The sequence below is a fragment of the Pelodiscus sinensis genome, chromosome 32 (assembly GCF_052426305.1).
Source record: "Pelodiscus sinensis isolate ZL-2025 chromosome 32, ASM5242630v1, whole genome shotgun sequence".
NCBI lineage: Eukaryota > Metazoa > Chordata > Testudines > Trionychidae > Pelodiscus > Pelodiscus sinensis.
Genome location: NC_143083.1, coordinates 15,306,719 through 15,330,320, shown reverse-complemented (window position 1 = coordinate 15,330,320; position 23,602 = coordinate 15,306,719). Strand labels below are relative to the sequence as shown.

The 23,602-nt window shown below is 65.7% G+C and overlaps 1 protein-coding gene across 2 annotated transcripts; it reads right to left on the bottom strand.

Annotated features, from left to right (window-relative positions):
* Window positions 1–4,914: 4,914 nt before the first annotated feature.
* PLPPR3 (phospholipid phosphatase related 3) lies at window positions 4,915–23,404 on the bottom strand. Of its 2 annotated transcripts, none has more exons than XM_075902626.2 (8): window positions 22,059–23,404; window positions 13,845–13,964; window positions 11,104–11,289; window positions 9,979–10,108; window positions 9,328–9,523; window positions 9,126–9,183; window positions 8,414–8,587; window positions 4,915–7,982 (listed from the first exon to the last, which is right to left on the bottom strand). In XM_075902626.2, the coding sequence occupies exons 2-8, from the start codon at window positions 13,917–13,919 to the stop codon at window positions 6,699–6,701; spliced, it is 2,103 nt and encodes a 700-aa protein (XP_075758741.1). In that variant the 5' UTR covers window positions 13,920–13,964; window positions 22,059–23,404; the 3' UTR covers window positions 4,915–6,698. The 2 variants fall into 2 exon arrangements, with proteins under 2 accessions (XP_075758741.1, XP_075758740.1); XM_075902625.2 differs by lacking the exon at window positions 22,059–23,404 and adding an exon at window positions 15,916–16,067.
* Between the last annotated feature and the right edge of the window lie 198 nt (window positions 23,405–23,602).

Sequence of the window (23,602 nt, the reverse complement as noted above, 5' to 3'; positions counted from 1 at the left end):
TCCCCTTCCCTTAAGCGGTACGCGTGGCCTGCACTGGCACGTGGGGAGCTGCCAGGGGTGGGGTGACTTCCTAGGTCGCTGGGGTGGGAATTGAGCAGTTCTGTGGTGGATGGCTGAGGAAGCCTGAGATATTGAACCCGGCCCTGGCTGCTGCCGGCTCCACCTGGCGGAAGGGCTCCATGAGCTTGTGGTGGGACCAGGGGTTGGGTGCCAGTTGCTGGGTTCTGATTCCAGTGCTGGGAGGGGAGTGGGGTCTAATGGTTAAAGCAAGGGACGGGTATCTCACGTTCTGCCCCCAGCTCTAGGAGTGGGGTCTAGTGGTCAGAGCAGGTGACGTGGCTGTCTGGGTCTCCGGTGGCTTTGAGGCTACAGCAGAGCACTGGGTAGCAGGACTCCTGCCTTTGACTGCTTGCTCTGCCTGTCCCCTCCCTGTGACTCGGTTTCCCCATCTGTGAAACGGGGCTTAGAGGGAACCTGTCCTCATGGGGGGAGGGGACAGGCACATTGAGGCTCTGTGATTCTGTGCATGGCTCTGCCCTGGGCCCTGTGGGGGCGTGTGACCCTGACCCCCGGGCAGTACGCTGAGCCTGCTCCCAGCAGAGACGGGGGGAGCCAGGGCCCAGGCAGAGTGCTGAGGGGGTGGGGGAAGGAATTAAAGCAGGGGCTGGCTGTTGCCATGGAAACTGCGAGGTCAGGGAGAGCCTGAAGCAGAGTGAGAAACCATTAATCATTGTAACGAGGGGGGAGGACTGGGGTGTGGGGGAGGAGGGAAGCAGCAGCCCAACCCTCAGATTCCCCTCCAATGATGGGGGGGGGTTATGCCACAATCCCTTTGTAGCTGGAAGTGCCCAGCCCTCTGCGCTGCTCCCCACAGTGCCCCCCCACAGTGCCCCCCCCCCGTGTGTAGCGGTGCCCAAGCGGCTGTGGACTTGCACCATCCCCTTGTCGTGCGGGATTCCCCCTCCTGGGGCTGGAGCAGCGAGTCGGGTTTCTGTGCCCCCGGCCACTTGTCTGGCCTGTATTTCAGCACCTGCCTGGGAGCAGAGGGCCTGGATTTGAGACCAGCTCTGCTCAGCGCCGCAAAGTCAAACCCTATTTTCCACTGTGTGTTAGGCACTGAGTCCAATTGAAGGTCAGTGTCTAAATCACTTAGGGCTGGCCAGGGCCCCAGGGATCCCACGAGGCCCACTTGCCCTTCTGCGGTGATCTCAGTGCCTCCGTCTCAGCCAGCTAGCGTGAGGCAACCCCCCCAGCCCTGCCCCGGACAGCTTCCTGTTCTAAACCCCTCTTAAAACTCCTGCCTGGCGTGTCCTGCAGCGTTGGGCCCAGGAGGAGCAGTGGGGAAATGGAGGCAAGTGGAGCAGAATTCGAATGCGTTTCTGAGCAATTCCTCTGCTGGGCCCAGCCTCTGGGATGGGGACTGAAAACGGCTGGGGGAGGTTGGGGAGGAGCCTGCAGGCTTAGGAGAAGTAGCAGCTGCAGAGTAAATGCACGAACTCTCATCTCAGCTAGGAGTTCGAGGTGCTGCTATAGTACAAATAAATACAGGCCCCAGGCACCTTATGTTTCCTTATGGGCTGTGTGTCTACCAGGCAGCTGCTGCTGTGTTGTGACTGCAGGATGGGTGTCATCCTTACGCTTCAGAGTTAACACCCAGGGAGGTGAATGCAGACACCTCCAGCCACGCTCAGATACTCAAAGCTTTGCAGACTCCTGACTTACACTGATTGAAATAAAGGCAGGAGCCTAAATGCCCCCCTGGGGGGGGGGGCCCTCTGGCCAATGCAGCATCAGTGCACCTGGGGTGTGTTGCAGCCAAAAGGGCCAGAAACGTGTTTACAAAACAACTGTGGAAGCGCTTAACTCTGCAGTAACCCTGGGCTGGTGGAGCCGAATGAGGGGGCCGGTCCGACCTGATCTCCTGTGTTAACTGGGCCTCTGGCCCAGCCTTTCAGCCTCAAATCCTCTACCAGCCCTTAGTGCTATGAACAGTAGACGTGGGAATTGCGCCTCGGCTCGCTGCTGCAATGCAGCCACCTCTGGGGTGAAACGCAGCTGCTGTTTAACAGCGCTACTGCGGGGGTAAGGCAGGAAAGGGGGAATACCCGGGCCTGTGGCACCACGGGGGGGGGGGGGGGGTGCTGCTGCCTGTGGAATGGGCGGGTCAAACTGTCAGTGTTTGATGGACAGCGAGTGAAAACCAATCACGTCTACTCGTCTGGCACCGCCCGTAGACGCACAAACCCTTTCGCCACCCTAATGGATGGAGCATCGCGGGGGGGGGGGGGGCGCTTCCTGGGGGGCCATTGCACGAGGGGCCGGGGAATCGGAGCGGTGCAGCCACCTGGCCGGCGCTCAATCAGCCCGGGGGGGGGGGGGTGCGCTCTGACGTGCCCCCCCCACTCCCCGGCTACACCGTCCTCCAGGTGCCAGCCCACAGCCCCTTGCTGGCGTCATGGCAACGGGCAAGAAATGCCGCGTCTGGGCAGGGACCCCGGTGCCTGGGGTGGCCCCGGCCTGTCCCCCCCCCCCCCCCACGGCGCACCAGGCCGGGGGCGCCCGCACGTGCCCGTCGCTGCGCGCAGGGGCCAGTGGGTGTCTGGCCGGGGCAGGGACCCTGCCCAGCGCCGCTGCGGGAGGGGGGTAGAGAAGGGGCCAAGCCCCGCTCTGCCTGCGGGCTCCCCCCGCCTCTGCCCCTTTTCTCCTCCAGGCTCGGCGGCGGGCACCGGGGTGGGTGCATCGAGCCCCCGGCCCTGCCCTTTGCCCCCCCCCCGTAGGGGCAGCCCCCCCGCAGCAGCTTACAGCCATGGGGCACCGGGCAGCCACCCCCGGCCCGCCCACCGCTGCCCGGCAGCAGCCAGGCCGCCCCGGGCCCGTTCCCCGCCAGCTGGACTCCCCCTCCCCTGCTCCCTGAGCAGCCTGGTGCGGGGCGAGGAGCAGGAACTGGGGGGGGCAGGACCCCGGGGCTCTGCTGCTGCCTTTGGTGGCCCTGCTCCGTGCCTCAGTTTCCCCATCTGTAAAGTAGAGCCGCTGGCTTGTCCGCTGAGGGGGGGCAGGCGGGGCCCCGGGCTCCAGTCGGGCAGCGCCAGGGAACCTCCAGGGCTTTGCGCGGCGGCCCGGAAACGCCCCCCCCCCCCCAGCCGGGCTGCGCGGGGAGGGGCCCCTGTCGAGTCGCTGGGAAAGGGGGGGCGGGGGAGGGCCACGTAGCCCGCGCTGGGCCCTGACACGGGGGGGGGGGGGGGGGGGATTGGTGGACCGAGGCGCTGGGCTCAGCGCGTAGCCCCTCCCCGTGCCCCCGCCGTGGGACTGAGCCCCGCTGCCCCCCCCCCCCCGGCAAGAGGGGGGGGTCTCTGACGGCGCCGCCCGGGGCAGAGCAGCCAGGCCGGGCCAGGCAGGTGTGAGCTGCCCCCCCCCCCCCGGCCCAGATGTTGCTAGTCAATATTCGCCTTGATCCGCTTGCTCTGTAAGTGCTGGGGGGGGGGGGGGGGGGGTGTCCTCTCCCCCGTCCCTGCCCCCCTCCAGTGCGCTGCCCCATTGCCCCCTGCCAGGCCCCTGCCAAGCTGCACCCAGCCAGCCCTTCAGCAGCTTAGCAGCGGGCTAGGGGCCAGGCCTACCAGTGAGACCCCAGCGAGGGGCCAGGCCGGCAGAAAGGGGGCCCCGAGGCTGCCGGGCCGTTACGCATTCAGGGGCCTGGGCCAGGCCTGCCGCCTCCGCCCGCGCTCGGAAGGGAGCAGCACCCTGTCCACGGGGCGCATGTGTGTACCCCCGATCAGCAAAGGCCCACAGCCAGCAGCCTGTGTTCTTCGGGTGGTGCACATTTGCATATGCCTCCGTGCAGAGAACAAAATGTAGTCTGCACCGGCTGGCCCAGGTTAGAGGGACCACTGGAAGGGAGAAGTCAGGGCCTGCTGGCTGTGGGAGGGCACCGAGCTGGCTGTTACGATACGCTGTTCTGCAGTCAGCTTTTGGGCAAGTCACATCACGCTTCTGTGCCTCGGTTTCTCCAGATGGCTCCGGTGTGGCCGATCACTCACACGTGCCTCTGCTGACCGGCAGGAGCAGGCCCCATGGCCGCACGGGCACCGCGGGGGCTGGGGCAGGAGTTAAATTAGGCCCCAAAAGGCTAAACGAGCCGTGGATAATGAAATGCAGTGGGCGGGGGGGGCGTGTGCTGGGGGGGCTGGCGGGTGGCCCCGCCTGTGTGCTACTGGAGACCCTCTGCCCTTGCTGGGGAGGGGTGACTAGTTCTTGGGGGAAGCAAGTCAGCAGCTGGGAAAGTGGAGCATGTGGCAGCAGCTGCCTGGGGCCCCCGCCCCCGCCTTGCACCGAAGGGGCAATTATCCACAGGCCAAGAACCGGCTGGGAGGGGAAGGAGCTGGTGCCAGAAAGGGGGCTGGGGAGAGGGGAGGCTGCAGGCTCATGGGGGGGTGAGGGGCCCTACACGAGGATGCGGAAGGGGAGTCAAGGGACCGGCCGGTGGGAACCAGGAGCCTGCAGGAGCTGGGAGAAGTGCAGGCCTGGCAGCCCAGGGCTGAGGCCCCCCAGCCCCCAAACAGCAGCCAGCCAGAAAGGTGCTCCTGCCGGACACAGCCAGACTGGGGCAGTGGGCACTGCCGGGGCGGCCCGGGAATCCTGGCTCTGGGGTCTAAAGCAAGAGGGAGCAGCAAGTCTCCGGGAGGGGAGCCTGCCTAGTGGTTAAAGCAGGGCCTGGGGGCCCGGGACTCCTGGGTTCTCTTCCAGCTCGTGCCCTCTGGGCTGATGGACCTGCAAGTGGGACGTGGCCTCTGCACCATGGGCGCCGGCGGAACAGCGCCCAGACCCGGGCCCAGTGCGACCGGGAGCATCTTGGCCTTTTCCCTGCTGGGCCCCCAGGCTCTGCCCCCCCCCTCCCCCCCAGCTGAAGCACAGACTTGCTCAGGTTCAGTCATTTATTTCTTCTCACATCCGGCCGCTCAGCCAGTGCCCGGCCGATGCACGGACAGTCCAGGGACGGGCCCGGTGCCCGGGCGAGCCCCCGACCCGGCCAGCCCTGCTTCCAGCTGGCGCGGCGCTAGGAGCTGCACCCGGCAGCTTCACACCATGACCCCGTAAGTCCCGCCCCAGCTCCGGCAGCCCCGGCGCTCCATGCCAGGGGACGCCCCCTTCCTGCCCACTGCCGGGGCCCAGGCAGCTTCCTACCTCCCCGCTCCCCCGCCAGCCAGAGCCAGGGACCAGGTCAAGGGGCGAGGCTGCAGGAGCAGAGGGACCCGAGCCAAGGGGCAGGCAAAGGAGCCCCCGGGCTGGAAAGCTTCATCCCCTCCTTGAGCTTGGGTTCCAGCACCCACCGCACGTGGCACCGTCAGGAACCTGGGTTTGTGCACTTCCCCTCCCCCCACACCCTCCGCCCCGCCGCCCTGCTATGCCCCCCTCGCTGTAGAGGGTGTGTCCCCATGTCAACCTCCCAACCTCCACCCCCCTCCAAGACCTCCCATGCCCCCCCCGTCCACTGCCCCCAGGCCTGGGGATCACACACCGTGGCTGGCTAGCGCCCAAGGACTCCGGTTCCGTGCCCCCGTCCCATCAGCATCTCCCGCCTGGACCACGCAGGGCCCCACTGCAGAGCCCACGAAGGGCCAGACGGCGTCGCTAGGCTGGGGTCAGACCCACGGCGACCGGCCTGTCCTGGGGGAGCCAGCGGCCATTGGTCGTGGGGCAAATGACGACGACAAAAGCAGCCCCAGGGCGCCCTCGGTTCCCCCGCGACCGGCACAGGCAATAAGCAGCCCGGGCGGGTGGGTGCCCCCCAAGAGAAAATCAGCCAAACCCCTTTGCCCCACAGCACCAGCTGCTGATTTAACGGTGTCCCTCTGCCAGAGCCTGGACCCCCCCCCCCCCCGACACCCTGCCCCACGCTTGGCCCAGGTGGGGGCGGTCGAGCGCCAGCAGGACGGAGCTGCCTGGACAAGCAGCAAAGCCTGGGGGGTTTATCCAAGTGCCCCCTGAAACTTTGTCCGGGAGGCCCCCCGCCCGCCCGCAGGGAGCCCTGGGGTGGGCCCCCCCAGGCATGGCCGAGGGGCTGAGCACAGGGGGTGCAGGCCGGCAGTGACACCTGGACCGGGAGCCCCTGCAAAACCCCTGGGCAGCCAGCGACAAACCCCGGCTCGTCCGCTCGCTCCTTCCCCGCAGCCGCCGGGGAGCTGGCACCAGGCCCGAGAGCCTCGGGCGCCCAGGCGAATGAAACGGGGAGGCCGGAGCCGGCCCTGACGCAGGACACGGTCCAGGTCCCCGCCCGCCAGGCAAACAGACCCACAGCCAAGGCCGGACTCCGTCGCCTCATTGGTCCGCTGGCAGCTCCAGCCCTGCGTGGCCTTGCCGAGGTCATGCGGTCGCCCCGCCCCCGCCAGCCGAATAAACGAGAGCCTGCCCGGCCCCACAGCACCTGGGTATCATGTACATAACCGCGGCAGCGGCGTCCCGGGGCGGGCGGCTTGTCCGTGGTCCCTGCAGCAGCGAGTCCCACCGCTCCCCTCGCAGCGTCTCTGCGGGCTGCTCCGTCCTGAGGCCCCTGGAGTGAACTCCCCGGAAGGGCCCCAGGATGGAAGCTCGCAGCATCCCGGCCCAGGGCAGCAGCATGCGGAGGCGCGGGTTCGCCAGCCAGCCGGCCAGGAACCCCCCAGCTGCCCTGGGCTGAGGCAGGCGGGTGGAAGCCGGGCCGGGGGTCACTCCTTAAATCGCCGGTTGGCTTGGATTTTCTTGTAGTAGTTTTCCGCCTCGCTGTCCGTGTGTCCGTCCTTCTCGCCGGCTGCCAGGCTGGGGGGCTTCCTCCGCAGGGTGGACTCCCGGCTGGCGGGGCCGAGCACGCTCTCCGGGACGCCCTCGCCCCGCTCGCCCGCCACGTTGATGGTGGCCACGCTGCCGTAGCGCGGCTCGTCCTGCTCCATGTCGCTGACGGAGGAGCCCGGGGAGACGCCGGCGCTCTTGGTGGGCCGGAAGGCCCGGAAATCCTTGCCCAGCTCGCTCAGCTCGTAGGCATCCGGCCCGTCCGAGCCCTTCTGGGCCGCCTTCCACTCCCAGGGCCCGTTGCCGGAGGAGAGGTGCACCACGGGGTGGTGCGGCGCGTGGGCGTCGATGGTGACGATGCTGGAGCTGTCCCGCTCCGAGGGCGAGCGGTACTGGGAGGAGTCGGAGCTGGTGGAGGACGACGAGGTCTCCGAGTGCTTGGGGGTGACCGACACCAGGCCCTGCTGCTTGGACAGGGCAATGACTTGCATGAGGCGAGGCGGGTTGGCCACCCGCTGGGCCGCCCCCTTCTCCGCCATCATCATCCACTTGGCCCGCACGGCCGAGCTGCTGTTGGGGGAGAGGCTGGCGCTGCCCTGGCTCTCCTCGGGGATGTGGACCAGCTGGGAGGCGCCCGGCCGGGGCTGGATGAGAACCCGGGGCCCCATGGCGGCCCGCTCGGCCGTGCGGGCCTGCACCGTCGGGTAGAGCGAGGCGGGGACGTGCTCCTCGTCCTCAGCCCCCCCGGGCTCGCAGCCGGGCCTCGCGTGGCCGCTGGCCTCCTCCGCCAGCATCATGCTCCGGCCCTCCAGGGATTTCTGCTTCCACTCGGTGATGAGCTGCTTGGAGCGGGAGGCGTCCACGGGCACGTGGATGGTCATGTGGCGCCGGGCGGGGTCGTCCATGGAGGGGGTGTTGACCCGGGGCAGGGTGTTGCTGAAGGTCACCATGTTCTCCTTGCCCATGGGGCTGCGGGGGGCCAGCAGGTCCACGTCCACGCTGGCCCGCTTCAGGCTGCCCAGCGAGTTCTTCTCCCGCGGGACCGGGCGGTTCGCGCCGTCCAGCCGGGGCTGGGGGTTCAGCTCGTCGGTGCTGACCGACTTGTTCTGGTGGTAAACCGAGTCGTGGCCCCGCTGCGTCAGGGCCCGCAGGGCGTCCTTGGCGGGCGGGTGGGCCGGGGCCCTCTCGCTCGGCGCTTGGAAGTTGCCCACCGCGTGGTACGCCTGGCAGGGCGAGAAGGGCCCAGCGGTCAGAGAGCCCTGGGCGCGCGCACACGGTAGCATCCTCCCTTGGCACCCTCCAGGATGCCAGCTCTCCCCCTGGGCCCGGGGTGGCTGGAGCTCTAAGCAGTAGGATGCCAGGTGGGCAGGGGGCCAAGGGCTCACACTAGCCCCTGGCCAGAGGAAATTCCCACCAGGGTCCAGCCTAGTGAAGGTCCAGCTGGGACGGAAGCTGAAGCCCTGCCCCTTCCCACAAAGCCACACCCCTTCCCCGAGACCACGCCCCTTCACAGCCTTTCCTCCTCCCCCAGCCAAGCCCCGTCCAACCCAGCTGTGGGCCGGGCTACCGTGGCGTGGCAGGGTGGGCGGTTTTGGGAAGGCAGGACCTCCCCTTGCCTGCTCTGCCCCCGCCCGTGGTCCAGCCGGGAGCTCACCAGGTAGGCCGCGATGCCGGAGCCGATGAGGAAGCCCACGTAGACGTCGATGGGGTGGCTGCGGTACTGGGTGATCTGGGTCAAGCCGCAGACGCCGGCGGCGATGGCGAAGGCGAAGACCAGGATGGGCTTCAGCAGCTTGGTGCTGTCCGAGATGATGGAGTTGAAATACATCTGGGGAGAGGGGGGAGCAGCGGCTGGTCAGAGCCACGGCAGAGCGTGGGGTGGGCTGGGGAGCCAAGGATCTTGGGTAGGGAGGTGATCCCCTCCCTGCCCGGCCCGGGGAGCCCTCGTCCAGTCCCAGGAGGGCTGGGCTTCCGTTAGCCGGGCGTGTGTCTGCGCATGGGTGAGCAAAGCTCTCTGTGTGTGTGCGCACGTGGGTGTGCGACGAGGGGCCGTTTGTGCCGGGAGGGCAGTGTGGGTGTGTTTGCACTTGCACGAGGCAGGGCGCTGGGTGCATGTATCTGTGCCTGTGTGGTGGGGGACGGGCTTGGTGGGGGCACCACAAGGTGTTTGCGCGTGTGCAGGGTACTACGGGTGTGTTGGGGAGTGCACAGTGAAGTGGCTTGCACGAGGAAGGCGCTGCACAGTTGCATGCACGAGGGAGTGGTTGCTGTGAGCATGTGGGCCTGCCGGTGTCCATGGGCGCACGTGCTCGCACCAGCCGGCACTTGCCCGTCAGGGAGATGAGGAGGGAGGCGGGTGAACTCACCGACACGTAGACAGCAGCGAAAGCTGAGAGCGTTGCATGCTGGGATGGGAAAGTCTTCCTGCCAAGGGAAAGGAAGGTGAGCTGGAGCGGCCCAGCCCTGTGCTGGCAGGGGCCTGGCCACGCCTGAGCGTGGGACACGCAGCGCGGCCTCGACAGGGCGATGGTGCGAGGAGCCGGCCCGGGCCCCACACACTGGACGTACCTCGCGGAGAGAATGGCGCCGTGGTCCTGGCCCGAGCAGATGTCCTGGGTGATGTAGGGGTTGGCGTCACAGGAGGTCCCCAGCAGCGTGTAGTTGGGCTTGCAGACGGTCAGGAAAAAGGGGGCGTGGTAGCCGGTGGCCAGCTGGATCACGTCCGTCACCAGGGCCGTGGCGCAGAGTCCGAACACGTGGACCCCTGGGGGAACCAGGAGCAGGTCGTGGGTTAGAGCCACGGGAAGCCACAAATGGGCCTCTGCCCCCTCCCGCATGATTATTTTTTCTACTCCCTGCTTTGGGCCAAGGCCAGGCGTGGCAGCGCCCCGGAGCAATCCACATTTTCCTTTTCCGCAGCCCCTGTCCTCCCGCAGCGCCGCAGGCCACAACCCCCGTGAAATGCAGCCAGCTCTGGGGTGCGGCCACAGGGCAGGCGTGCGGTGTGGGAACCGGAGAGTCCCGAAGAGAGGCTGCCCCGGGGGCTGTGGAGCCCACGCTGATGCCCGTGCTGCCGAAGGCCACGCTCCAACAGGCACGGGCTTCCCGGGCCCCCCCTCCGCTGCCGCCCCATCTTCCCCCAGCCCCAGCTGCTTCAGCAGGAGGCTCCCCCCAGGAGCAGAACTGAGAGGCCCCAGCCGGGGCTGCAGCAAAACCTACCCACAAACCTGACAGTCCTGCGCAGGAAGGAGTTGAAGTTGCAGCCGCCGGCGTTGATGCTCCCCTCCGCCCCGCTGCGCCCCTTCAGCTTGGACTGCAGGCAGTAGACGATACCTTCGCCCACCATGATCTGGGGAGCAGAGCAGAGCTCAGGGGGGACCCCCAGCCGGGGCAGCACGGGGGCGTGTGGGCGTCAGAGAACGAGGCGCAGAAACACAGGGGGTTTGGCACAGGGCAGGGCCTGCCCTCTGCCAGCAGGGGGCGCTGTAGGGAGTGGGGCAGGAACACGGGTGATGGGGGAGCTCCCAGCTACTCCAGCCCTGCCAGCAGGGGGCGCTGTAAGGAGTGGGGCAGGAACACGGGTGATGGGGGAGCTCCCAGCTACTCCAGCCCTGCCATCAGGGGTCACTGTAGGGAGTGGGGCAGGAACACGGGTGATGGGGGAGCTCCCAGCTACTCCAGCCCTGCCAGGAGGGGGCGCTGTAGGGAGTGGGGCAGGAACACGGGTGATGGGGGAGCTCCCAGCTACTCCAGCCCTGCCAGGAGGGGGCGCTGTAGGGAGTGGGGCAGGAACACGGGTGATGGGGAAGCTCCCAGCTACTCCAGCCCTGCCAGGAGGGGGCGCTGTAGGGAGTGGGGCAGGAACACGGGTGATGGGGGAGCTCCCAGCTACTCCAGCCCTGCCAGCAGGGGGCACTGTAGGGAGTGGGGCAGGAACACGGGTGATGGGGGAGCTCCCAGCTACTCCAGCCCTGCCAGCAGGGGGCGCTGTAGGGAGTGGGGCAGGAGGGCTGGCACGAGGGGAGCTCCCAGGGAGCCCATTCCCGACCCCCTCCCACATTATCACTGCTCCACCGTATGAGGGGGCTGGTGCCTGGGGGCCCCGAAACCTGGCCCAGCTTTGCCTGGTTTAGGTAAGAGCCCCGGTGCAGGGGCTGCTCCAGGCAGGGGCAGAGGGGACTTAGAAGGGGTAAAAGTTAGCCCAGGCCTGAGGCTGGACAGGCTCCTGCAGTTGTAGAGAGTGGAGGCGAAATCTGCCCAGCGCCCTACTCCGGGGGTCCCTCGCCCCCTATCTCAGCCCTCCCGGCCCCAGCGAAGCGCCGCACCCCGGCCCTGGCTACGTACGGAGGCGGCGGGGGCGGCGAAGGCCAGGCTGAGCAGCATCAGGAGAGGGATCAGCTCCTCGTTGGTCTCCACGTACGGCATGGACAGGGCCCGGTCGTGGCACTGGAACCCCACCTTGGCAGGCTTGAAGAGGTCGGTCAGCTCCAGGAAATAGAGCGTCACGATGGAGGAAGCCACGATGGGGAGCTGGGGGAGGGGAAGGGAGGAAGCAGCCGGGGGGAGGCAGGAGCATGGTTCAGTGGCTCAGGTTCATGCCTCTGCCTCGCTAGAGCTATAGACCTGCCTCCAAAGGGCCTGAAAATCGCATCATAATCACTTCTTAAGGCAAGTCACCACTCCCGTTCCGGGGCTGGAAACAGATCTCAGGAGCCACGGCTCCCAGTCACCCTGCTCTAACTACTACACCGCACTCCCCTGCTCCTATCACTGGAAACAGACCCCAGGCGACCTGGCTCACAATCACCCTGCTCTAACCACTACACCGCACTCCCCTGCTCCTATCACTGGAAACAGACCCCAGGCGACCTGGCTCACAATCACCCTGCTCTAACCACTACACCGCACTCCCCTGCTCCTATCACTGGAAACAGACCCCAGGCGACCTGGCTCACAATCATCCTGCTCTAACCACTACACCGCACTCCCCTGCTCCTATCACTGGAAACAGACCCCAGGCGACCTGGCTCACAATCACCCTGCTCTAACTACTACACCGCACTCCCCTGCTCCTATCACTGGAAACAGACCCCAGGCGTCCCGGCTCCCCGCTCTAACCACTGTACAGCACCTGTCACACCTGGGCTCCAGTCTCCAATGTAAATGAGGAACAGACCCTCTGCCTGGTTCTTTCCTCCCCCTAGGCCTAGTGTCTCTTCTCGTTCCTCCTGGCCCAGAGGGGCATGACGGCCAGCCCCGAATTACCCACCCTCGCCCCCTGCCCACACTCCTGTGTGTGGCCCACTTTGCAGGGAGCGTCTCCAAGGGCAAGATTTTCATAGAGACTGAGACAGAGGAGACGGGCCAGGCAGCCGCATGCCCCAGTTCTCAGACACGCGGCCCCCCTGCAGCGTGAGACAGGTGGAAACAGCTTCCAGAGTACGGCCCTGCCAGGGCTCCCCCCGACCAGTGAAGGACAGGCACATGAGCTCTCTTTGCACCCGAATCCAAGAAAGGAGCTTGCTGGGCGCGTGGCCAGTGCACACTGCACTACGGGAAGCTTGCTGGGCATGTGGCCAGTGCACACTGCACTACAGGGAGCTTGCTGGGCGCGTGGCCAGTGCACACTGCACTACGGGGAGCTTGCTGGGCATGTGGCCAGTGCGCACTGCACTACGGGGAGCTTGCTAGGCGCGTGGCCAGTGCACACTGCACTACGGGGAGCTTGCTGGGCGCGTGGCCAGAGCACACTGCACTACGGGGAGCTTGCTGGGCACGTGGCCAGTGCACACTGCACTACGGGGAGCTTGCTGGGCACGTGGCCAGTGCACACTGCACTACGGGGAGCTTGCTGGGCGCGTGGCCAGTGCGCACTGCACTACGGGGAGCTTGCTGGGCGCATGGCCAGTGCGCACTGCACTACGGGGAGCTTACTGGGCGCGTGGCCAGTGCACACTGCACTACGGGGAGCTTGCTGGGCGCGTGGCCAGTGCGCACTGCACTACGGGGAGCTTGCTGGGCGCGTGGCCAGTGCACACTGCACTACGGGGAGCTTGCTGGGCGCGTTGCCAGTGCGCACTGCACTACGGGGAGCTTGCTGGGCACGTGGCCAGTGCGCACTGCACTACGGGGAGCTTGCTGGGCGCGTGGCCAGTGCGCACTGCACTACGGGGAGCTTGCTGGGCGCGTGGCCAGTGCGCACTGCACTACGGGGAGCTTGCTGGGCGCGTGGCCAGTGAGCACTGCACTACGGGGAGCTTGCTGGGCCTGTGGCCAGTGCGCACTGCACTACGGGGAGCTTGCTGGGCCTGTGGCCAGTGCGCACTGCACTACGGGGAGCTTACTGGGCGCGTGGCCAGTGCACACTGCACTACGGGGAGCTTGCTGGGCCTGTGGCCAGTGCACACTGCACTACGAGGAGCTTGCTGGGCCTGTGGCCAGTGCGCACTGCACTACGGGGAGCTTGCTGGGCGTGTGGCCAGTCCACACTGCACTACGGGGAGCTTGCTGGGCCTGTGCCAGTCCACACTGCACTACGAGGAGCTTGCTGGGCGTGTGGCCAGTGCACACTGCACTACGAGGAGCTTGCTGGGCGTGTGGCCAGTCCACACTGCACTACGGGGAGCTTGCTGGGCGTGTGGCCAGTCCACACTGCACTACGAGGAGCTTGCTGGGCGTGTGGCCAGTCCACACTGCACTACGGGGAGCTTGCTGGGCCTGTGGCCAGTGCACACTGCACTACGGGGAGCTTACTGGGCGCATGGCCAGTGCACACTGCACTACGGGGAGCTTGCTGGGCGTCCCGGGAAGCAGTGTATAAGATACGCCCAGGATCAAGCCGCCTCATCTGCTGCCTCCAAGCAGAGGGGGGACAAAGACAAATAAAGCCACTTTCGGCTCCTCCCTCCAGGCCCCCTGCACAGCAAAGGAGCAACTGGGAATCAGCTCCAGCAAGTGACTCAGCCCCAGAAAGGCGACTGGAATCCTCTCCCACTCATTCCCCCTCCTCCGCCCCTGCAGGACTCAGCCTCTCTCGTCCTGCCCCTCGGCGCCCACCCTGCCCCACTGGAAACGTCCCCACCCACCTCCACAAAGTAGAAGCACGGAAGGAGCGTCATGCTGTCCTTGGGGGCCTTGGACTTCTCCTTCGGGGAGATCATGGTGTCCGCTCAGGGGGCAGGCGACAGGAGCTCGCCTGGGTCAGTCTAGGGCCGGAGACACATGGCAGTGTTAGTTCAGTGGCACAGCGGGTGAGGGAGGGGGGCTGTCTATGGGGCGAAATCATAGGGGCTCCAGGACCATGCTGGCCCTGGAGCGCTGGCTGAGGGGGAGGGGGCAGCTCCCAGCAGCTGCAGTGCCCTCCGCCCCCCCGGCGCCCGCCTTGCCCCCAGCCGGCGGCCATCCCCCTGGCTGCCTGGCTAAGAGCTGGCAATCGACGCCCCGCCCGGGCTGGCCTGGGGGAAACACTCGGAGGCCTGCGGGCTGGGCACTCGGTGCACCCGCCTGGGGGCAGGACAGGGGTGGGGCGGGGAGTCGTGGGGCCAGCGCCGAGCCGAGGGCAGGACCCCAGGGCCGGGCGGTGCGGCTGCGGTGGGATTGAAACTGCTCCTGGAAAAGGAGGCGGGGGGGAGGGTATAAAGCAGGGCGCACACGGGCAGGGAGGGGCTCTGCGGGTCCCCACAGCTAAGCCCCCCCCCCCCCCGCTAGACAGAAGGGCAGACCAAGGGGTGTCCTGCACCATCATCCCGCCAGGGAGGGGCTGGGGAGCCCCCAGGCAGGTGGGAGAAGCTGAGAGGCAGCGGATGGCAAGTGGGCGGGCGGGGGAGGGGGGGGGGCGGGTCCGCCCTTCGCTGCCCAGCCTGCCAGAGCCCCGCCTGTATTACCGCCCACGGGCTAGCCGGGAAGCGCGCCCCCTGGTGGCGCTGCAGCCGCGGCGAGGGACTGCGATAGGGCGCCTGTCGCGACAGGAGCCAGGCTCGGTGGGGCGGAGGGGGCGGGGGGAGGATTAATCCCGATGGGGGCCCCGCCTTGCCAGGAAACTTTCCCCCGTCCTGGTGCTGGGCAGAGGCGCACCCCCGCTCGGCGCATCTCGGCTGGGGGGGGGGGGGGCTGGGGAGGTGGGGGGCTCTGGGAGGGGGCTGGTCGGGGGGCGCATCTCGGCTCGGATAGGCTGGGGCGTGAACCCCGGCTCGGGGGGGGCTCGGCAGGGGGGCGCACCCCGGCTCGGGGGGGGCTCGGCAGGGGGGCGCACCCCCCGGGGGGGGGCTCGGGGGGGGGGCTCGGCAGGGGGGCGCACCCCGGCTCGGGGGGGGCTGGGGGGGGGCGCACCCCGGCTCGGGGGGGGCTGGGCAGGGGGGCGCACCCCGGCTCGGGGGAGGGGCTGGGTGGGGGGCGCACCCCGGCTCGGGGGGGGCTGGACAGGGGGGCGCACCCCGGCTCGGGGGAGGGGCTGGGTGGGGGACGCACCCCGGCTCGGGGGAGGGGCTGGGTGGGGGGCGCACCCCGGCTCGGGGGGGGGCTGGGTGGGGGGCGCACCCCGGCTCGGGGGAGGGGCTGGACAGGGGGGCGCACCCCGGCTCGGGGAGGGGCTGGACAGGGGGGCGCACCCCGGCTCGGGGGAGGGGCTGGGTGGGGGACGCACCCCGGCTCGGGGGAGGGGCTGGACAGGGGGGCGCTCCCCGGCTCGGGGAGGGGCTGGACAGGGGGGCGCACCCCGGCTCGGGGAGGGGCTGGACAGGGGGGCGCACCCCGGCTCGGGGAGGGGCTGGACAGGGGGGCGCACCCCGGCTCGGGGAGGGGCTGGGTGGGGGGCGCACCCCGGCTCGGGGAGGGGCTGGACAGGGGGGCGCACCCCGGCTCGGGGGGGGCTGGGCAGGGGGGCGCACCCCGGCTCGGGGAGGGGCTGGACAGGGGGGCGCACCCCGGCTCGGGGGAGGGGCTGGGTGGGGGGCGCACCCCAGCTCGGGGGGGCACCGGGCCAGCCCCAGCCGATGGCCGGGGAGGGGGCTTGGCCGTGGGACCCGCTGGCTGCAGCGCGGCCGGAGCCAGGGCCTGGGCGGGGGGAATCTGCGACGCCCCCCCCGGGCTGCAGCAGAAGCGGGACCGGCCCTTTGTCCGGCGCTGGGCGGGGAAGAGCCGGGCCCGGGGGCCACTCACCTCGCCGCGCCGCGCCCTGCCGGGGGCCCGGCGGGAGGCTCCGCTGCTGCCGCCGCTGCCGCTCGCACAAAGCCGGGGGGGGGGGGGGTCCGGGCTGAATTGGGGCGGGGGGAGCGAGCCTGCGCGCAAGGCTCCGCTGCGCTCCCGTCTCCATGGCGAGCCCGGGGCCGGCGAACAAAGGAAGGGGCGGGGGGGGCTGATACCTGCCCCCCAACGGGAGGGAGGCGCGGGGGCGGCTCAGCGCCCCCTCCCCGCACCTGCAGCTGGAGATGGGGACTGGGGCGCAGCCCTCTCCTGGCGGGGGGGGGGGGTGGTTGCTGCCCCCCCCACCTCCCTTCCTGCACCCACAGGGCTTGGAAACCCCAGGCCCAGACAGAGGGACACACCCCCCCAGCTGGGAAGCAGCATGGGGAGCTCAGCCCCCCCCCCCCCCCAGCTGACAGGACCAATGGACCTTTGTCCCTCCCTGGAGCGTGGGCACCGCACTCCTGTCACAGCAGCACCCCGGGGTGCTCCTCGGCTGGGACCAGCCCTGGCCACTGCCGTGTCTTCGCTCCTTACACCCTCGGAGAAACCGGCCGGATGCAGGGGGTGCCGGGGCAGGACGCCAGCCTGGCCTGGCTGCATGCAGTTCTCAGATGCAGACCACGGTGCCACCGCGGCGAGTTCCCAGGGACCTGCTCTGCTCCTAGACACTCACCCCCCAAGGGATCCCTGCGTTGCGAGGCCACCGGCCAGGCACGCTGGTCCCCGCTTTCCATGGAAACGAGGGCTGGGCAGCAATAGCTCTGTACACCCCCCCACACACATCGCCAGATCCCCACCCCCGCATCAAATCCCCCGCCCAGGAGCCGGCAGCCTGGTGAGCTGGCCCATGCTCAGCCGGTGCCTTGCTCGCTCACCCAGCGGCTCGACCTGCCGCGTGCCAGCGCGCTGCTGCCCTCCCACCAGGCCCGGCGGTGCCATGCTTCCCAGGTGCCGTTCGCTCCCAACTCCAAAGCCCCTGCCTGGTGCCAGGAGGCTGAGGCCAAGCCAAGCTGCCCACGGCGCAGCACATCAGGGGCACAAGCAGGACACCCGGTGGGCGTGGCACAATGGGGAGCTGGGGGGGGTCAAAGCTTGCCCTCCCATCTCTCCCCCTCCACCCACAGCTGCCCTGGGGACCCTCCCTGCCGATCACAGCACCCAGCAGGGGAGATGCCAGCTCTGGATCTGGGCCCCTCCTTGCTCCATGCGGGCGTCTGGCCCCGGTACCTGCCTGAGCATCCCAGAGGTGAGCGCTGAATGTGGAGACCCCTTGGCAGGAAGCGCAGTGGCCCTGAGGGAGGGGTGGGAACTTCGGCTGCGTGACTGGCATCGCAAAATCCTCTGGCCCGGTTACCTAGCAACACAGCGGCTGCCTGAGCCTGCTCGAATCCTGGCTCCCACGCTGGGCGGGCAAAGCTGCAGCTTTCCTAGGGCTTGTTCCCTGGCAGATGCTGTGGGGCAGCCAGGCCCGGAGGCTGATGCTGCTCCAGTCCAGCCCCTCTTCCTTACCACGGCTCCAGGGGACCAGCCTGAGGGCTGGCCTTTGAGGACGGGGCAGGGGCTGGATCCAGATGATCTCAGAGCTCAGGGGTGCAGGGGTGGGAGGCCTGGCCCTGACTTTTCTCTGGTAAATCGTAGGCCCCATATTGTGACTTCCCCTTGCCAGGACTCAGCTGCAGAAGCCCAGGTTCTAGGGACTGCTGGGGTGCCTGCCCATGGGGATGTGTGTGCCGGAGCCGAACCCTGCTCCGAGCTCAGCCTTCCAGCCCACAGGGGCTGGCCTGTCACTCACAGAACGGGAAGCGACTGTCTCGGGAGGAGTCCTGCAGGAAGGGATGGAGGGGTCAGAGTGGACCACAAGCTCATTACGAGTCAACAGTGGGACGCGTCACAAAAACAACCAACATGATTCTGGGCTGCACGAACAGCAGAGCTGTGAGCCAGACACGAGGCGTCATTCTTCTGCGATGCTCTGCGCTGGTTAGGCCTCAGCTGGAGTCTTGTGTCCAGGTCTGGGCACCACATTTCAAGATGTGGAGAAATTGGAGAGGGTCCAGAGAAGAGCAACGAGAATGATGCAAGATCTAGAGCACATGAGCTGCGGCAAGGCTGGAGGAACTGGGCTTGTTTAGTTTAGAAAAGAGAAGACTGAGGGGGGACACGAGAGCAGTTTTCAAGTGTCTAAAAGGGTGTCACAAGGAGGACGGGGAAATTGTTCCCCTTGGCCTCTGAGGACAGGACGAGAAGCAAGGGGCTTAAACTGCAGCCAGGGGGGTTGAGGTTGGACATTAGGAAAAACTTCCCACCGGTCGGGTGGCGAAACACAGGAATAAATTGCCCAGGGAGGTTGTGGAATCTCTATCTCTGGAGCTATTTAAGCGCAGGTTGGACAGACGCCTCTTGGGGAAGATCTAGACGGTGCTGGGTCCTGCCGTGAGGGCAGGGGAGGGGGCTTGATGACTCCCGAGGTCCCTTCCAGTTCTAGGGTTCTGTGCTGGCCCCCTAAGATCCCCACAAAGGTACCCGCCCCTGCACTCCGTGGGCAGTTTCTTTGCCTCCCCTGCCCATAATCCTGCAACTTCCTGCACATGGTTGCATCATGCCCAAAGCCCGCACATCCGTATACCCTGCACAGCCACGCCCACATGGCTCGCACGCAGCCGGAGTGCGTCTGGGCACACACAGGCACAAGATAATCCCGGGTGTAACTCCATGGGGCCACTAGAGCTCTTCCCAGGATGCTGGTATTTTGCATCACCCTTTCCTTGTCCTGTACGCCCCCCCCCCCCGCCCTTCTCGCACATGCTCAGCCCTGTGAGTGGAAGGGGAGTACACGTGCCGGATGGGGCAAAGCCAGCGAGAAGCCAAAGCAGCAGGTCCATGGGGCCGGAAGCTAGAGGCTCGTCTCTGGTTTCGTTCAGCATCAGCTGAGGACTGACCCCCGGTGCAATGGTGAGAGGAAGAATGATCCCAAACCCTGCGCCGGGCACCCCTGCGCCAACAGGAGATGATTTGCTTGCCTGTGGCGCTCAGGAGCAGAACCTAGAGGGGGAAGGACATGGAGCCGGTATCGGGGCCAAGGCAGGGTGGGTGGAGGGGCAGGGAGAACTAGAGACGCATCCTAAGGCTCCAGACACCCCTAGGCAAAGACTGAGGGCTTGCCTACAGGTACAGCACCTGCTACCTAGAATCCTAGAACCCTGGGGTGGGCTGAGCCCTCAGAAGCCATCACGTCCGGCCCCTGCCCAAAGCAGGACCAGCCCCACCTCGATCACCCCAGCCGGGGCTGTGTCAAGCCGGGACTGACACACTTCAAGGGACGGAGACTCCCCAGGGAACCCGCCCAGGGCAATGGTTTTTCCTGATCCCCAACCGAGACCTCCCCCACTGCAACTTCAAGTGAGCTCCCTTCTCGCCCGCTCTGAGTATGGTGCGATTTGGAAACGCCGGTTGTTCCGGTAGCTGGCCAAGAGCGGGATGTGCCGCGCTCGGTGACCGGCTACGGGCTGGTGGGGGCAGGTTACCGTGGCGTGGAGGCTGAGCTGGCTCTGTTTGGCTTCCGTGTGCTTTCAAACTAGAACTGGGTTTGTTACACGGCCTGGGGGCTGGGGGAGAGGAGGCCCGACCCCTCCAGCACTGGTGAGTCCCAGTTGCGGCTCAGAGCCATTGTGCAAGGGGCTGTACAGACACACAACTATGCCAATGAGAGCTAGTCTTGTAGGGAAGGGCGTAGCCCCCGTGGCTCGCGGGACACAGGTTGCCCACCCCTTGCGTTAGGTCTCCCGTTTGTGGAATTAAGCTGCCAAGTAAATTCCTGTTTGCAGCCCCCAGGCAAGTCACTGCTCTGCCCCATGCCTCAGTTTCCCCACCTGGAACACGGGGCTAATGATATTAGCCTCCTTGTAAAGTGCATTGAGATCTACAGCTGAGAGGAGCCGGGATTAATTATCGTTAAGCGCTTTCCCTTGATCCAGACTTGGCCTCACAGCCTCCACCCACAGCGTAAGCCTCCCTCCTTCCCCCCCCTCCCCTCTCCGCCAGGCAAGGCAGCCATCACCTCCACCCCTGGGAGGAACAAACCGACACTCCCCCCTCAGCTTTGTTGATGGGGGGGCGGGTTTGTCCTTTACATAAACTGCTCTGACTCAGAGCCGAGGGGAATTCCCAGGACCAGGCAGCGGGGTGGGGATGGGGATGGGGATGTGGAGGGGCATTTGCGGGGGGAGCCCCAGGCTAGGACAGTGAACAGTCAGGCCCAGCTCCTCCACGCTAATCCGAGCCCAGCCCCGGTCTCTTGTCAGCCCAGCAGGGTGGGTGAAGGAGGCGCTAAGCCAGCTTTGAGCTCCCTGGTTCTGGGGCCTGCCTGGCTACTGCCAGCATGGGTGGGGGGAGCCATTTGTGGGTCGGGGGCTGCACACGTATGAGAAGCAAAAAACAAACCCAACCCCTCACGGATGTGGCTGAGAAGGAGAAAAACCCTCCCCGTGTTCCCCCCCCCACACCAGAGCGGGGGGGGGGGCTAGTCGAGTTTGGCCCCTCAATGGGGGGACTGGAGCATCAGCACAGGCTCCCCAATGCTGAGGGGGGCTCCATGAGCCTCGGGGGCCAGATCCAGCACGCCAGGGGCTGCCATTGGGCCCCTGGGCCTGAGGTTCCCCACCCCATCAGGGGGAGCCCAGAGCTTACATTCCTGGCCTATTCTGGCAGCGTGGGGATTGGCCCCCTTTCTCCTGGGAACTCCCCCTATGCTGGGGGGGAGCGACAAAGAGAATCATGGAGGTGCAGGGGGCTAGGCCCCCAGAAGGTCTGTGCTGGGGAGGGGCAATCCCCAGGAAGCCAGATCCCATGGCTCCACAGATACTGTGCCCCACCAGGCTCTGGCCCCGAACCTTTCTACTCTTTTATAGGGACGTCAGTGCACAGAGCAGGCGGGAGCCAGGACTCCCACCGCAATCCACTTGAGTGGATTTTCTCCCGAGCTGCACACCCACCAATGAGCAAAGGCCAGGCCGCCCCCGCCCCAGCCTCCTCCGAACCCCTCTCCCACAGATCCACACCAGAGCAGGGCAGAGGCTTTTGCCAGTGTCCCGGAGCTCTGTACACCCCCTCCCTTTCCCACGGGACCAGTAGGCACACACGGCGGGGGGGGGGGGGGGGAGCAGCAAATGTGGCAACACGCAGGGACCTGTTGGAGAACACTTTAATCCGCCTGGACACTCGTTAATGGATCCCCAAGTCACCCTGGTCTTGCAAGCCAATTCCACAAGCCAAATCCACAGGGGAGGGTTGGAACTTAACTTTGTTTACAAATTTGACTCTTATCAGATTGGAATGATCAGGGACAAGGCCAGCACAGACCTTCCACACCCTAATGACTTCACCAAACCACCCACCATGCAATGGAGGTGCTAATTGTTCTCATCGCCTCTTGTAGCTTAACTGTCTTTTTTCTTCCTCCTCTCCCCCCTTCCCTTATTTATTCCTGGATCTGGACTTTCAATATTCCAGTCATCCGAAGAAGTGGGCTGTGCCCACGAAAGCTCATGCTCCCAGCTCCATGTTTTGTTCGTCTATAACGTGCTACCAGACCATTGGTTGTTTGTTACATTTTTCCAGTTACAGACTAACTCGGCTCCCTGACAAACCCGTGTCAAAAACTTGCATGGAATTTCCCTCCCGAAATCTACAAAGGGTGATGGGCTGGTGTGAGCAGCAGGCTCAGGTTTGTCTCCCATGAAGACCAGCCTCAGTCCTTGACCTAAATTCACAATTCAGGAGCCGCGGAACTAAACTCGCTATTAAATCTCGGATTTCTTATTTACTCAGATGTCTAAGCCTCTGGCTAGAGGGGGGGTTGGCTAATTAGCGCTGAGGGCAGGGCCACACCTGATACTCTATTTGTTGTTCTAACTTCTAACCTAGCCACCGAGGTGTCGGGCAGCATAGAAAACTTTGCCAAACTTTTCATAGGAAGCAGCACAGAGGGAAGATAGGGTTCTGGCATGCTCCTAGGTTCTCCTCCTGTCCCCTGCTGTGAGGCTGGGCGAGGTACTTCATTCCCCACTCCCTGCCTCAGTTTACCCCTCTGTAAAAAAGGCAATAAGAATAACACTCACCCTCTTCTGCAAAGCACTTTGAAATCCTCACGAGAGGCGCTGTGGATGTGTGATATCGTAACGGCAGCACCTTCCATCCCCGTGCCAAGCAGGTTGCACCAGTTTGCTTTAGCTGTGGCCATGCGGAGGCAGAAGCCAGCCCAGCTTCAGTATCTGTCTCACAAGTACTTCACAAACCATTGCTTGCGTGAATTGGGTTTGACTCCCTTTTCTTGTCACTGAAATAGGTGCAGGCCGGTGGTTTCTCTCCCTCCAGGCTCATCTGGGCCAAATCTGAAATCCGGGGCTGTTTGGCCCTTTAAGCGACAGGACTTTACGGGGCAGCCCCAGCGATTTCAGAACTCTGAGGCTCCAGCCACCCTCCCGTCAGAATAGAGGAGCCAGATTTCTCCCCGACTGCTGAGTGACTGTGCCTGTCTGAAGCATTGTTCAAACCCACTTTTGGGGACCCAGGCGTGGCATGGAAACTGAGGCACCAGCCCCACCTTGTGGTACAGGTGAGAACCGCAGGAGAATAAGACCCAACCAGGTTCAACCCCCTCCAGCCCCATTTCTTTGCCAGGTTTCAGAGGTGGCCATGTGAGTCTGTTGCAGCAAAAACACGGAGTCCAGTGGCACTTGGAAGACTAGCCAGCTTCTTAGGGCTTTGGGGCCTGAGCGTTCGTAGCTAGAAATCTCTGCCGCAGAAAAATAGAAACCAAACGGCTATGGCGCGGGGAGCTCCTCATCAGCGCCAGGGAAGTCACAGGGGATGCGGCTCATCTCCAGTGAGACGGGGAGTCACTTAACCAATTTTTTAGCTGGATGGCCAGCAGCCCGGCTCAGTCCTGGCTCATGCCGGGTCTGGGACAGAGCCCTGCTGCGGCTCTGTGTTTAAAGGGTATTAAGGAGCCAGGCGGGTAGGCAGCCCGGCTCTGTTGCAGCTCTCGCCGGGTCTAGGAGAGCAGCCCCCCTGGACAGGGGCTGCCGTCACCCCGCACTGCTGCCGGCCCCGCCTGGGGGCTATAGACTAGTTGAGTAACTGATAAGAATTCATGAGGTCAATCGACTAATCAATTAACTGATATTTAACTCCCTAGAACAGGGGCCTCCCTGCCTTGCCCGTCTCTCACGCTCTCCCACTGCTACTTTCTCCCTTTCACCCTGCCCCAGCCTTGCTTTCTGGCCAGCTCCTTTCCAGGTGATTGTCAGAGTCCCTTGGCCACTGCTCTTATCCTACTAGCCACAGGCACCTTCGGCTCCCACGTCCGCGGTTCCCAGAGCTGGGCAATCAGCCAGCCCGGAATTCAGCAGGGGCAAAAAACCTGCCACTCTGGAGACCCAGGTCCTGGCTCCCTCCAGCACAGGTGCCCCATCGTCTGTTATCCTATCCTGGCGGAAGCTTTGCGGAGCAGGAAGTTCACACAAAGGTCCCCGCAGTTCGGCAGAGACAGAGGCGGGCAGGGAAGGGGATTTCTGGATTGTTTGCTCTTCAGAGCCGATCGGATGGGCTGGGGAATGAACTCTGCCTGCCCCGGCAGTTGGAAGGACAAACACAAGCTGCA

Bases quoted from the DNA above. Each gene is read 5' to 3' on its own strand.
- PLPPR3 (XM_075902626.2), bottom strand. From the start codon at position 13,919: ATGATCTCCCCGAAGGAGAAGTCCAAGGCCCCCAAGGACAGCATGACG. The intron at 9,524-9,978 runs GTAGGTTTTGCT...TGGTTCCCCCAG, and splicing joins CAGGACTGTCAGGTTTGTGG to GGGTCCACGTGTTCGGACTC. The intron at 9,184-9,327 runs GTACGTCCAGTG...TTCCCTTGGCAG, and splicing joins GGCGCCATTCTCTCCGCGAG to GAAGACTTTCCCATCCCAGC.